At 39.6% G+C, this 12604-nt stretch overlaps 1 protein-coding gene across 9 annotated transcripts in view; it reads left to right on the forward strand.

Moving 5' to 3' along the window:
- Positions 1-10298: 10298 nt before the first annotated feature.
- The window catches only part of elna (elastin a), a 56465-nt gene continuing 54159 nt past the window's right edge, over positions 10299-12604 (forward strand). For all 9 annotated transcript variants that reach the window (XM_028574582.1, XM_028574585.1, XM_028574586.1 and 6 more), the window contains exon 1: positions 10299-10619. In XM_028574582.1, the coding sequence (XP_028430383.1) occupies positions 10544-10619 (76 nt within the window). In that variant the 5' untranslated portion in view covers positions 10299-10543. The remainder of the gene's footprint in view (positions 10620-12604) is intronic.

Below are 12604 nucleotides of genomic sequence, written 5' to 3' on the forward strand. Positions count from 1 at the left end.
GTCTTGATCCTGTAGCTCGCCACCCAGCCCACTGAACTGGGAATCTGTAACCCCTGGAAGACTTTGGGATCTGAAGAATCAATGTGATCCAATATCCCTCTCTGGACCGGACCTCCCGTGCGTAGCGCTTCTCTAATCTCCACCTCCTCCACCTGTAGATAAGGCCAAATCAGTTCTCTCAATTACTATTCAGTAATAAAATCAATTGCTTAGGCTACAATGAAAATAAAATGAGGTGATTTTTCAGTTAACCCACAAATATCCCTGAAATATCTAAATCTCTTTTCAGTTGTACAACCGTTCTTAAATTTCTTCTCTTAAAAAAGTATATAAATCCCTTTCAGGTATCAAAAGTACATTTATATTAAAAGGTAATCTTTATACAAAAAATAAATGTCTAATTCAAGTTATTTATGAACATAACTTCCGAGAGCCTTATTTACTATGAACAAACCATTTATGAGTGTGTATACAAATGCTTCATTCATGAGAATTAACATAGGAGCAGTGCTTTACAAATGATGAACAAAGCATTTAGCAATAGTTCAGGGGTGGCCAACCAGTTCAGCATAAAGAGCCACAAAAAAACACGCACCATAGCAAAAAGCCACACAACACATATTACAACAGTGACTTCCAGATCTAATGAAAGTCATAATACATAGCAGTTTTCATAGGTTTTTTTTTCTTACTTAGATTGACTCAGTGGGAAACCTGACAGTCTTTGTTATCCATAATCCTTTTTAGGTCTGGATGTACTCTGTTGTGGCCACTCTTTCACACATTTGTCACTAGAGGGGCTTTCAAACAACCGCTTTTTTTCCTCAGGTTGCAGAATCTGTCCATAAAAAAAACTCTGCTGGATTATTTTTTATTTTAAAATAATTGGCAAATGCATCATTCAAATGCTTTTTTTTTTTTTTTTTTAACTTATCTGAAATGTTTCAAAAAGTAAAAAAAAAAATCTACCAATAACACAGCCCCCAGTCACACAGTAAGAGCCTCAAAGGAGCAGGCAAAGAGCCGCATGTGGCTCAAGAGCCACAGGTTCTATTTAATGATGTATTTAATGATTAAATAAGGTAATGTCTCCAAACTTGCCTCAATTATAACTTGTCTCCTGCTAGTTATTCTACAGCACTTACTTTAAAAAATAAGTTAAATAAAGAAATATTTTTGTTGCATCTCTTTTCGTTGTAGTAATTTGTAGACGGCCCTAAGCACTCGTCTTACTGCCGGCAGCAGCAGCAGCAGCAGCAACAACAGCAGAGAGCAGAAGCCAGCAGGCTAGTTTTATAAACTTCTGGTATACTTACAAACTTTCCAATCCATCGTTTTATGAGTGTATAACCTATTTGTACTACTTTAGACGTTTGGTATCATTTCGGGCATTATTAGTGGGGTAATGTTAAGAGACACTTTGGATCCATTAGCCCCTGCGCTAAGCTATTCAGCGGCTAATGCTGCTCTACGCTAACTCTCCCAATGTTCGACCCAGGTGAAAAAAGCTTCTGGGGGGGTGTTTGGCTCGAGGTCATGGTGCAAAGGACCCTAGGGTGAAATTACTCCAAACCATCACTTTAAGTATAAATCATGTACTTACAAACATATTTTTCAAGATAGGCTTATTTACTATGAACAAACCATTTATAACTATGTGAATAAATGCTTTACTGATGATGAATTACGTAAGAACAATTAATTAATAATGATGAACAAACCATTAACTAATAGGCTTATTTACAATGAACAAACCATTTATAATTGTGTGAACAAATACTCTACTCATGATGAACTATGTATGAACAATTAATAAGTAATAATGAACAAACATTAACTAATAGTTAACTAATGCTTAATAAATGATGAATTATGGATAGTTATTATAAAGTGCTACCATGTTACTTTGTTACTGACTATAATAGTTGAACTTATTAATTTTGCTTGTCATGTATCTGATGAGTTCACTGAGAAAACAATGTTTCCCTCGTTGAAATTGTTCCAGTATGTACAGTATGTCTATAGGAATATTGTAAGCAGTCATAAGTTGCCATTGGCTATGAATGAAGTGGCAGGGCACACTAATGCAATGGGATCTCAGGTGTGCCCTGAAAAAAAGCTACGGAAAATGAAATTGTTTAATCAAATCTAAACAATTCTATGACCTTATACTGTATAGAAACTGTGCAAACCTAATAACCAAGTCTTGGAGCTCATTGTATTTACTTGTTGGCCCCTTAACTTGTTTACATGCCTATCACCTATGGGGTCCTGACTACTTTTTGAGAGTAACAAGAATATTATTAATTAAGCTGTCGACATTTAGGTTACTTAATAATGCTTGGCTTTATTTTTTAAAGTATCTTGTCTGTCATGAAAAAAATCACATATTTTTGATTAACTTAAATCACTGCGGACATAATGGTTGTGTGCTGTACGTAGGTCTCAAAAGGTGTGTTTACACGAAATGTAAAGAGAAAATTGGTGGCATGACAAATATTACAACAGAAACAGATTGTACTATGCTGCACAAAGTGCAGAGAAGATGCATCAGCTTTAATCCAAATGGGTTCTACTTGAGTAAAAAATGCAAGTTTATCTGTATGACTCTCACTTCGTAATTCAAAATAAATTAAACATGCGAGCAGCGATGGATGGGCCCTCGCACCTCTGCGCGTGTCGGGGTTACCGGCGGACGCCGCTCCTTGCGACCGTGCATTTGCGCGGCACTCAGACGCCACAAACCGTCACCAATGAAAAGGGAACTCCCCGCTGAGTTCAACGATACCTCACACAAGACTCTACGTCATACGGTTCATTAGCTGTGAAAGGGGGCGTGGCTAAAGCATAGGGGGCGGGTCCAACCATCAACAATTAAAAATGAAGCCTCTGCTGAGATGAATGATACCTCACACAAGACTCTACCTTAAATGGGTCAGCATGCCAAACCATCACCAATGAAAGGGGCGATACCAACACAAGGGGGCGTGGTTTTAAACATAGGGGGGCGGGCCAAACCATCACCAATGAAGAAGGAAGTCTCTGCTGAGTTCAATGATACCTCACACAAGTGTTTACATCAATCGGGGCATTAGTAATAAAAAGGGGGCGTGGCTGGCACTCAGGTAGCCCCCCAAGGACCACACATAGCCCTCAGGCCTGTTCCAAAAATCAAAATTGAAAGAAGTTACCCACCTTGTTAAGTCATTGTTGCTGAGTTCATTAAATGATTCACATAAACATCATTAAATTAATAATCATATAAACTAAAGGCAAACTGAGCAAATTTGTTATTTCAAATGTTATCAAACTGGGCGTGGCTTATGACTCAATACCCATAAAACCATCAGTTTCAATAAAGAAGGAACTCTCTAAACGGTTCAAATTTTATTTATTTATTTATATTTCGTGGCCTGAGTAAGTGGGCGTGGTCATATTATAGGGGGCGGCTCAGTATCACACGTAGACCACACATTCTGAGTTTCATGCAAATCTGATGATTTTTGTCATATAAGGCACATTTCATGTTGCCAGTGGGGGGCGCTATGACCAAAAGTCAATTTTGGCCAGTAGGTGTCCTCAGGCCTGGACCCTTGTCAATCGTGAGAAATTTCGGGCAGATACGACAACGTACACTCAAGTTACAACAACTTCTTTGTTCATCGCTAAACACTCAAAATGGCCGCCACGCCACGCCCACACCGTCTGACGAAAAGTTTTTCTTTTAATAACTTTTCATCGTTAAGGTGTTGGGATGGTACAGACCAAGTTTGAAGTCCATCGGATGAAATCTCTAGGAGGAGTTCGTTAAAGTATAGCACCTTGACTTTTTACGCCTACTTCCTGTTGCCACTAGGGGGCGCTATGACTTTAAGTAAATATCGGCCTTTATTTGTCCTCAGGGTTGGACTCTTATGAATCCTGAAAAGTTTCGAGTTAATCGGACAACGTACACTCGAGTTACACCCACTTCCTGTTGTTTCGGGCTTTAAAAACAAAATGGCCGCCCTGCCACGGCCACGCCCTATGACGAAAAGTTTTTCTTTTAACAACTTTTCATCTTTAACATCTTAAGATGGCACAGACCGAGTTTGAAGTTGATTGGATGAAATCTCTAGGAGGAGTTTGTTAAAGTACGACATGTGGAAATGGCCAAAATTGCACTAATTTCGAACATTTAATTCAAAATGGCGGACTTCCTGTTGGGTTTAGGGTATGGCTCTAATGTAGTTTTTTGTACATCTTGACATGTTACATATGTGTACCAAGTTTCGTGAGTCTACGTTAAACGCACTGCAGGGGCTCAATTTTCTTAACTTTCTAGGGGGCTCTAGCGAGCCATTTTTGTGCGCCTATTCCCGAAACCCTTAAAATACGTACAATTTCACCAGACTTGATGCGACCGCCAAATTTGGTGAGTTTTTGAATATATTAAGCCCCTCAAAAAGCCAATTCATTTGACGGGAAAATAATAATAATTCCTTCAGTTTCAATAGGGCCTTCGCCGCTGTCGGCGCTCGGGCCCTAATGATGCTTTGCATTTAGTCTGAACAAATCTTTGACAGCTGATATTGTAAGGACGCCTGACCTAACTTTAAGGAAATCAGCATGAGGGAATATGAACACTAATGGTGAACGTCAAGGATACTGTGTGTCTTGGAAAGCAGAACCCATTAGCATGCGTGCAACAGCCCAGTCTGTCAGGTTTGTGTCTGAGAGAGTAACGACTTTGGCTGCAGCTCTCGCCAGTTAAAAGTACCTCTGCTCAACCTCTTCTACTTGAAATCCCAAAAATGTGTCCCACGGCAGAACAAAAAGATGGACAATGACAGCCTTGTCTGTGGTGAGGTGTTTCCTAAGTAATGGCTAGACATGTTAAGCCAACATGAATCTGCACACAGTTGTCTGGAGAGAATGTGTCCTGTTAGTGATTGAACTCCAAGACAAATCTGCAATCGACACAATATCTGTGAAATAGTTCATCAGTCAGGAGTTTGCAAAGTTGTTTTAAAGTGATGTGTTTATATTATAAAGCCGTAAAATTATTATTATATAGATACAGAGGCTTTTTTTTTTTTTTTTTTTACCAGTTTGTTAACAGGCATTTGCGAAAATGAGATCATGCTCTGCCAAAAGTGTTTACCCATATGGAAATAAAGGTCCAATAGCCTACGTTGGTGTGATGATACAGGTGACCATGTATCTAACTAAAATGGAAGGAGTCTCTCCAGTCTGTCATTTGATTTTCTCAACAACTATTCATTAGATCAACTTCACACTTGGCCTTTGATTGCTGAGGACCCAAGGAAGTGCAGTGTCGAGTTCGAGCTCTTGAGATCTACAGGACATATTTATAAGTAGTGAGTTCTATACACACTGTGTAGTGGAGGCAGTTTATTTTTTGCGTCGCTGGGAAAAAATTCCATAAAAATCTTTCAGCACATTGTAATTTAAGTGGTCTGATAGAAAACTAGACTTCTGCATCTCCTCATTGGCTCTGTATCCAGGCTTTAGAAAACATAGCCGTCATGGGAGACTTTGGCCAATCACAGGTCATTTCGGAGAGAGAGAGCGTTTCTATTGGCTGTTCTGCCAATGCAGATGAATGTGCAGGTTCCTTCGGTGAAAGTTCTGTTTACCATAGCCAAAACAAATGGCTGCAGCTAATTCAAGGCTAAACATTAGATAAGAGTGTATATAGGAATGAAATTGTGTAAAAACTTAGTCCATTTATTGTCCAGGGAGCAGACATTTGCTGTCGGGAGAGCTGGTCTGCTGGGGGATAGCTTTTAGCCTGACACAACAGCAGCTAGTTTTGTTTTGCGTTTCCTCGCACACAGCCTCCGGCATCTCCTCGTTCGGATGGCAGCAGCCTGCTACGAAGACCAGAGGCCGACGCCTCTGCACCACCTACTGCTGCCATCCGAACAAGGAGACGCCAGAGGAGTAAACGCAGGAGACGGGCAGATAGTTTAGCCTTTGGTTTACCAGGGTTTCTGCGGGGTCTTAAAAAGTCAAATTAAAATTTTAGGCCTTAAAAAGTCTTAAATGCGCTTAAGTATTGTGTTCTAGGTCTTAAATAATTTAAAACCGGTCTTAATTTTCCTACGTCCAAGTAACGCTACCTGTAATGCTCAATGAAATGCTCCCACAGCGCTTTAGAATGTTTTTATTTTTTTTATTCTGGTGTTGTAGTTTTTTCTTTCGCTAGTCCAAATATAATTCACTGTATTATGATTACAAATGAGACCAACATGCAATTTATATTGCAGCCAATCAGCTTTTGTGTTATTGGCGCAAGTCTCTTTCGGATTGTACCACAGACATAAAACAGATTTTATTCTTCAGCTATGGGGAAGTGCAAGTTTAGCCATACTTGGCTTGAAAAAACTGAATTCAGTGCTTGGTTAAAGCCAGTGTTGTAATGTAACGAAGTACAAATCCTTCACTACTGTACTTAAGTAGAATTTTTACGTATCTCTACTTTGTTATTTATATTTCCGGAAACTTTTACTTTTACTCCAAATGTATTCTTTTACTCCACTACATTTCCCCTAAGCATCTTAGTTACTCGTTACTACAAAATAAAATCAGAAGAAATTTATTACACTGAAAAAAAGGAAGTTTGGCGAATCATTGCTCCTAAATTGCCAAGGTAATGTACGCTCCATTCCAGTTATTGATGTGATGCCTGTCAAAAAAAAACATAGGCCAAAACTAAAGAAGAAGAGGAAGAAGCATAATGACCGATAGTGTCATGGAAGCACCTGCTGCAGGCTCTGCCGCCATGGTAACAGACGATGATCCCCCCGACGACAATGGTGATGAAAATAACTTTACACACCTTTGGCCATAAAGTTCATAATCAAAGTTTTTTTTTACTTTTACTTCTAATACTTAAGTACATTTAATATCAGAAAATTGCTATGGATAGTTAAGTACTGTAAATATCAGATACTTTAAGACTTTTACTCAAGTAATATTCTAAAAGGAGACTTTAACTTCTACCAAAGTCATTTTCTGGGAAGATACTTGTACTTTTACTCAAGTATTGCTTTTGAGTACTTTTATACAAGACTGGTTAAAGCCAGTTGCTAACAACGTATTTGAAGCCTACTGCTTCTCGTGCAAGAAAGCAAGTTAGATGTACGGGCGCTGGAGTCTGATGCAAAAAGTGAGAAACATTTAACTGCTGTGGAGGGTCTCCAGCAAACGACAGCCATCAGCCAGTTCTGCCAAGTATCTGGTGGCTCCAGTCCCGGCCCCAGCACTACCTCCACACTGCCTAGGCGAGACCCACACAGCAGCTCCACAAGTCCCGTAAGTGACCTCCGTGTCGCTTTTGGATCAGAGCCAACACTAAGAGCGGAGGTGCTCTGGGTCCTCCACACTGTGACTAGATACCAGTCCTATAATGCCAATGAGGAAATCGGGGAATTGTTTCAGACGATGTTTCCGGACTCCAACATCTGACTTTTTTTTTTTTTTTTTTATGTTGTGATATAGGTCTTAAATTTGATTCATAATGGTCTTAGAAAGGTCTTAAAAATTGTACATTTGACTTGGTGAAACCTGCAGAAACCCTGCATTACCCTAGCTCACCACAATTCAAGTTTATGTTTAACTAGAGCCTCGATTCACAGTATGTCATCTCAAAGGCCTTTACAAAAAAAACAACAGGATTGTCATTCTTATAGAATTGCATATCAATGAATGATAGTACTCTAGCATTGCTAGGGGACGCAACTATGTCATGGCAGATGTTTTTCTCCGGACTCAAGGAAGCGCAGTGTCGAGTGTGAAGTCATTTAGATTAGCGTTTCTTAAAGCTACATTGTGTAAGAATTTCTCCCATCTAGCGGTGAAATTGTGTATGACAACCAACTGAATATTACCAAAGAATTTTTAATAAAGGAAGAAGTTTCACTCTCTCGTTACTTCCGGCTTCTGAACTTTAAGAACTGGTGGAACTGCAACCAAATTTGGTACAATAGGGCTGAATAGCTGATATTTTTTGTTTATTTTCTTTATTTGATCAGGGACAATGCACAAAAAACATTAGTCTAAAAAAGAAGAGATGTCATGTGCCAGGTTATAGCAAAAAATGCTAATTTCCACCCGCAATCCCTGGACAGGTTGATGTTATACTTACAAAAGTTCTTAAAATATATACCGTATTTTCCGGACTATAAGTCGCATTTTTTTTCCTACTTTGGCTGGTCCTGCGACTTATAGTCAGGTGCGACTTATATATCAAAATATATATAATTTAACATGTTTTTACATGTTAATTCATACTGAAAACTTTACCGTCTACAGCCGCAAGAGGGAGCTCTAGGCTTGTGACAACTAGAACGCTCCTCCTAAAGACAACTGAGAAAGAAAAGAGATGACAAACTGCAGGTAGTAAAATATGCAGCCGAAAACGGTAATCGAGCAGCAGAAAGAGAGTTTGAAATGAGGGAGAAACTTATGAGGGAGACTGGCGAAAAGGTGACTCTTACTGCAATGAAGAAAACAAAGAAAGCTCATCGGCTAATCGTGGGCTGAAAGCGAGACGGCCAGAGCTGGAGGAACGAGTCGGGAGGGGCTCGTTCACGGTGCAGTTACGTCTCCACGCCTTTTAAAACCTCCATGCTCCACACCCTGGTAGCTAGTTGTTCTGTGTGCTGTTGTATAGTTCAATAACTGTTAATGTGTTACGTTAACATACCGGACACCTACCGTATTCAGCGTATTGTTCTGTGTGCTATCGTGTAGTTGAATAACTCTTGTATTTATAATCTAAATAAATGCGACTTATAGTCCGGTGCGACTTATATATGTTTTTTTTCTCTTCATGACGCATTTATTGACTGATGCGACTTATACTCCGGAGCGACTTATAGTCCGAAAAATACGGTACACATATTACTTTCTAGCCCTTCCTCCTACGGTGGCCGAACCCGAAATTAGCTCTCGTTTTAATTCTCTTTTTTAATTCCCTGGCGAGTAGTCTCCCCCTTGCATTTGTCACGGTGCCAATAGGTATAAGAGGGCGAAATGTGGAGGTATGTCCCTCTTTGGCTAATGTATTTTCAAGATGGAGGTGCTACATGGCTGCTGTCATTCTAGCGAGTCGCTCCTATGTATTCTGAACGATTCTGAATGTCAGAGTCTACGCTTACGAGAATACTTTGATTAGTTGGTGGAAGTAATTACACATGGATGAGTACATATTTGTGAAAGAACAAAGGGGTTTTTGCTAAGAATCAACTCAAAAAATTACACAATGTAGGTTTAAGACGCTGCAAGCAGCGATACTGGAGGCCATGCAATCAGCCCGTTCCGAACAGGTACGTTTTAAACGGGCAGTGCTAGTGTACAGGTAATATCAGGAAAGCGGAGAATCCTGCCATGATTGATTCGACAGAATGTTGAGCACTCGAAACCCATAAAATAAATATTTAAGTCACATGCACTATTTGGTGATCTGTACTTTGAAGTTACTGTTGAAAGAACATACTGTAGTTAGGACTGGTTGTGAAAAAAAACTATTGATGTTCCAGGGGTCAGGTCTTCTGTACTTTGTTAACAAAAAACAGTTATAGCGGTCACCAAAGCCCTCTAAAGTTGAAAATGGACTGAGGTTGGTCCTCGCTCTACTTCTGATCTCTCTTACAGGACTGTCAATGACAATTATCCTGATGAGTCCACTGAGAGACTACACAAACTAGCAGGCTGATGTTTTTCTTACGTTTATTGCTCTCTGTCAGCTATGTGTGATGCCCAGTTTTCTCATTTTGTTACTAGAACCACTGTGATGGGCTTCCACACATGGACTGCCAGGCACAGTGCACTACTATTTTCAGCTTATTCCTACAGCCAGTGAGTTTGTGATTCCTTGTTCTGAGATTTTGTAGACACATGCTGATGGTTGCTATGTTCTCTGTGTCAAACTTTTCTGGATTACTTGCTTAAGAGAAACAGCAAAAATAACTCGTACTGCTTGTGTTGAAAACCAGCTGAAAATTAGAGCTATAGAGAAGAGGTAATGATCTGGGGATGTGGTTTGCTCTTCCTCTGTCTCTCTCTTGACTCTTGTAGCTAAGTACGCTCAGTATCCAATCCATGCAAATGTTTGGCAGACAGTTCAATTCCTTCTGGATGGGGGGGGGTCTCTCTCTCCCTCTGTGTGTGTGTGTGTGTGTGTGTGTGTGTGTGTGTGTGTGTGTGTGTGTGTGTGTGTGTGTGTGTGTGTGTGTGTGTGTGTGTGTGTGTGTGTGTCTGTCTTTCCCTCTCTCGCTCTTTCCCTGCTGGCAGCAGTGTCTGTACTGTTGGCAGGAGTGACCAGAATAAAAACAGCAACACCAGACATAGAGGAGGAAAAAAAGCGAAGTAATCCATTGAACCAGAGTCTTTGCCCTCTCTTAATTACGTATAGTCTCATATCTTTTCCCTTTTTCACTTTTTTCCCCACTCTTTAAGACTTTGGGCTTGTTGTAATTAGATAGAAGAGAATAAAACCAGCTGATCGGGAGAGGGGTGTGCATTTTGGAGCGAGATGGCTAACAGAAACATTCTGTTGCTCTTCTGTGGACTCTTCCTCTTAGCACTGATTCAGCCCTCTCTTCAAGGAGGTAAGTGTGTGCTATAGGTGAACTGAGCCATTATCTTTGCTGTATTAATCACAGACTGAGAACAGGTTCAATCTGTTTTTATCTATACCTCTTTGTCCCTCAGAGACATAAAACTATTATAAATAATTACAAGTTTTGCTGATGCTTATCAGCAATAAGGTATTAATGAGTAGTTTCATTTATTTTAATTGAAACATGTTATATATTTTATAAACCATATATCTATCGGTTGCAGTGTTATTTAGTGTACATTTATAAGAAATAAAAGTATTGTGTTTAGTGCTAACTTCTGTTGCTTTTATAGTTATTTTGGCTTTATCTCATAATTCTCATAACTAAAAAATGTTCTGCAATTGCATTGCAATGTATTTTTTGTTTGGTGATTTAAATACATTAATAATGTAACGCCACGCGCTACAGTCATGAAAATTAAAGATTGTTTAGTTTGGCTGATCTTCTGCACACTTACTGATGCCCTGAATAGCGGTGTCCCATCACACCGCTGTTGAAGGCAATATAAATAATGCTAATTCAAACCTAAGCAACTATTCATTTGTGGGGTTCTCTATACTAGTTTATTAGGGATATGTATTTTTAATGTATTTCAGACAGTAAAATTGCATCCTACACACACCTAGTGTATGTTTACATGGCTGCAGTCCCTATCCTATAAGATGTCAGGAAGAGACGGTTCTCTAGCTGGTCCCTCTTTCCACCTAGCAAAACGACCGGTTTAAATTCACCCCTGATGAACTCCCAGGTGGACAGATAGTGTATGTGTCACTCTTAAAGCTTTGACCTGGTCTTCTCTTGAAGTCAGAGGAGTGTTCTGCCCAGAATCCATGAAGCAACAACATGCAGATTTGAGGGATTAGCTTCAAGTGCTGATCTGTTTTAGATGGAGAGAGAGGTTGGGAGCATGCCTTTCCTTTCAGTTTGCTTTTTCTCCTTTTTCTGCATTGCTTTGTTTTGGTTCTTATTCAGCCCCCCAATGGAAAACATGTCTAACATCTGGCGCTGGGTATGCTGGAGTGAAGTCCATTTTTTGTAGTATTTATTTGCTTAAAAGTCACAGCTGTTTATTTTTCTTATCTTCCAGAGTCCTTTCAGATGCATTGTTTAGATTGTTAAAGTCCTCAAAGAAACATTCGTTGTCCATATAAAGTCTCATTTGTCGCAGCTATTTTATTGGCCTCCTCTAACATGATCATGTTGAAAAAGTCTACCAAGTCTGTTTTTGTCAGGTCATAGATTTTATGATCAAAAACTGTATTAGCCCCTCTTCTTTCTGCCTCAAAGCACATCCTTTCTTCTTTGTGCCAGCCATTTATCAGTTGAGATTTTGAGGTGCATTCAGGCAAATTATGGAGCAGGTATAGGAGCCAACAAATATCAATATTGGCATTGCTGCACAACTTTGATCTTAAGTGAGTTTTGAATCCATCCATATCAAACCATTCTGTGGCTCTCAAACTAGTTCAATCTGTGTCTGTGCAGTCTGACTTGGAAAGAAAAACGCTCTCGGCATGGTCCAAGGGTCAATTATCTGTGAGTAACATGAACCTCATTAACACCCAATCCACTCATTTAATGCCTCTGCACAGAAAATACCTCTCATGCTTGCGAAATTCAACCCTTGATTGATGGTGTAGTGCAAGGCTTGCCTGAATGTTTTCCATCACCAAGCGTAAATGAGTTATGGTCCTACATGAAACATCTGGGATGGAGTATGTTAATAAATATGCCACCTGTCATGTTACCCTATAACCTTGTACTGTAGTATGTTTGCTGGTTCTCCCTCATACGATGGAAGAGGCAGACTTACCTTACATTCTACAAACAAACATAATGTCACATGGATACAGTAAGTTGGGTGGTATTCTCATCAAAATGAATTTGTGTTGACGCAGCTTGGGCTTAGTGGCCTCTATTTTTTATTGCTGCATTTGATAACTGAATCAAACCTAAGACCTAAATGGTTGAAT

This window comes from Perca flavescens, chromosome 3 (genome assembly GCF_004354835.1).
Source record: "Perca flavescens isolate YP-PL-M2 chromosome 3, PFLA_1.0, whole genome shotgun sequence".
NCBI lineage: Eukaryota > Metazoa > Chordata > Actinopteri > Perciformes > Percidae > Perca > Perca flavescens.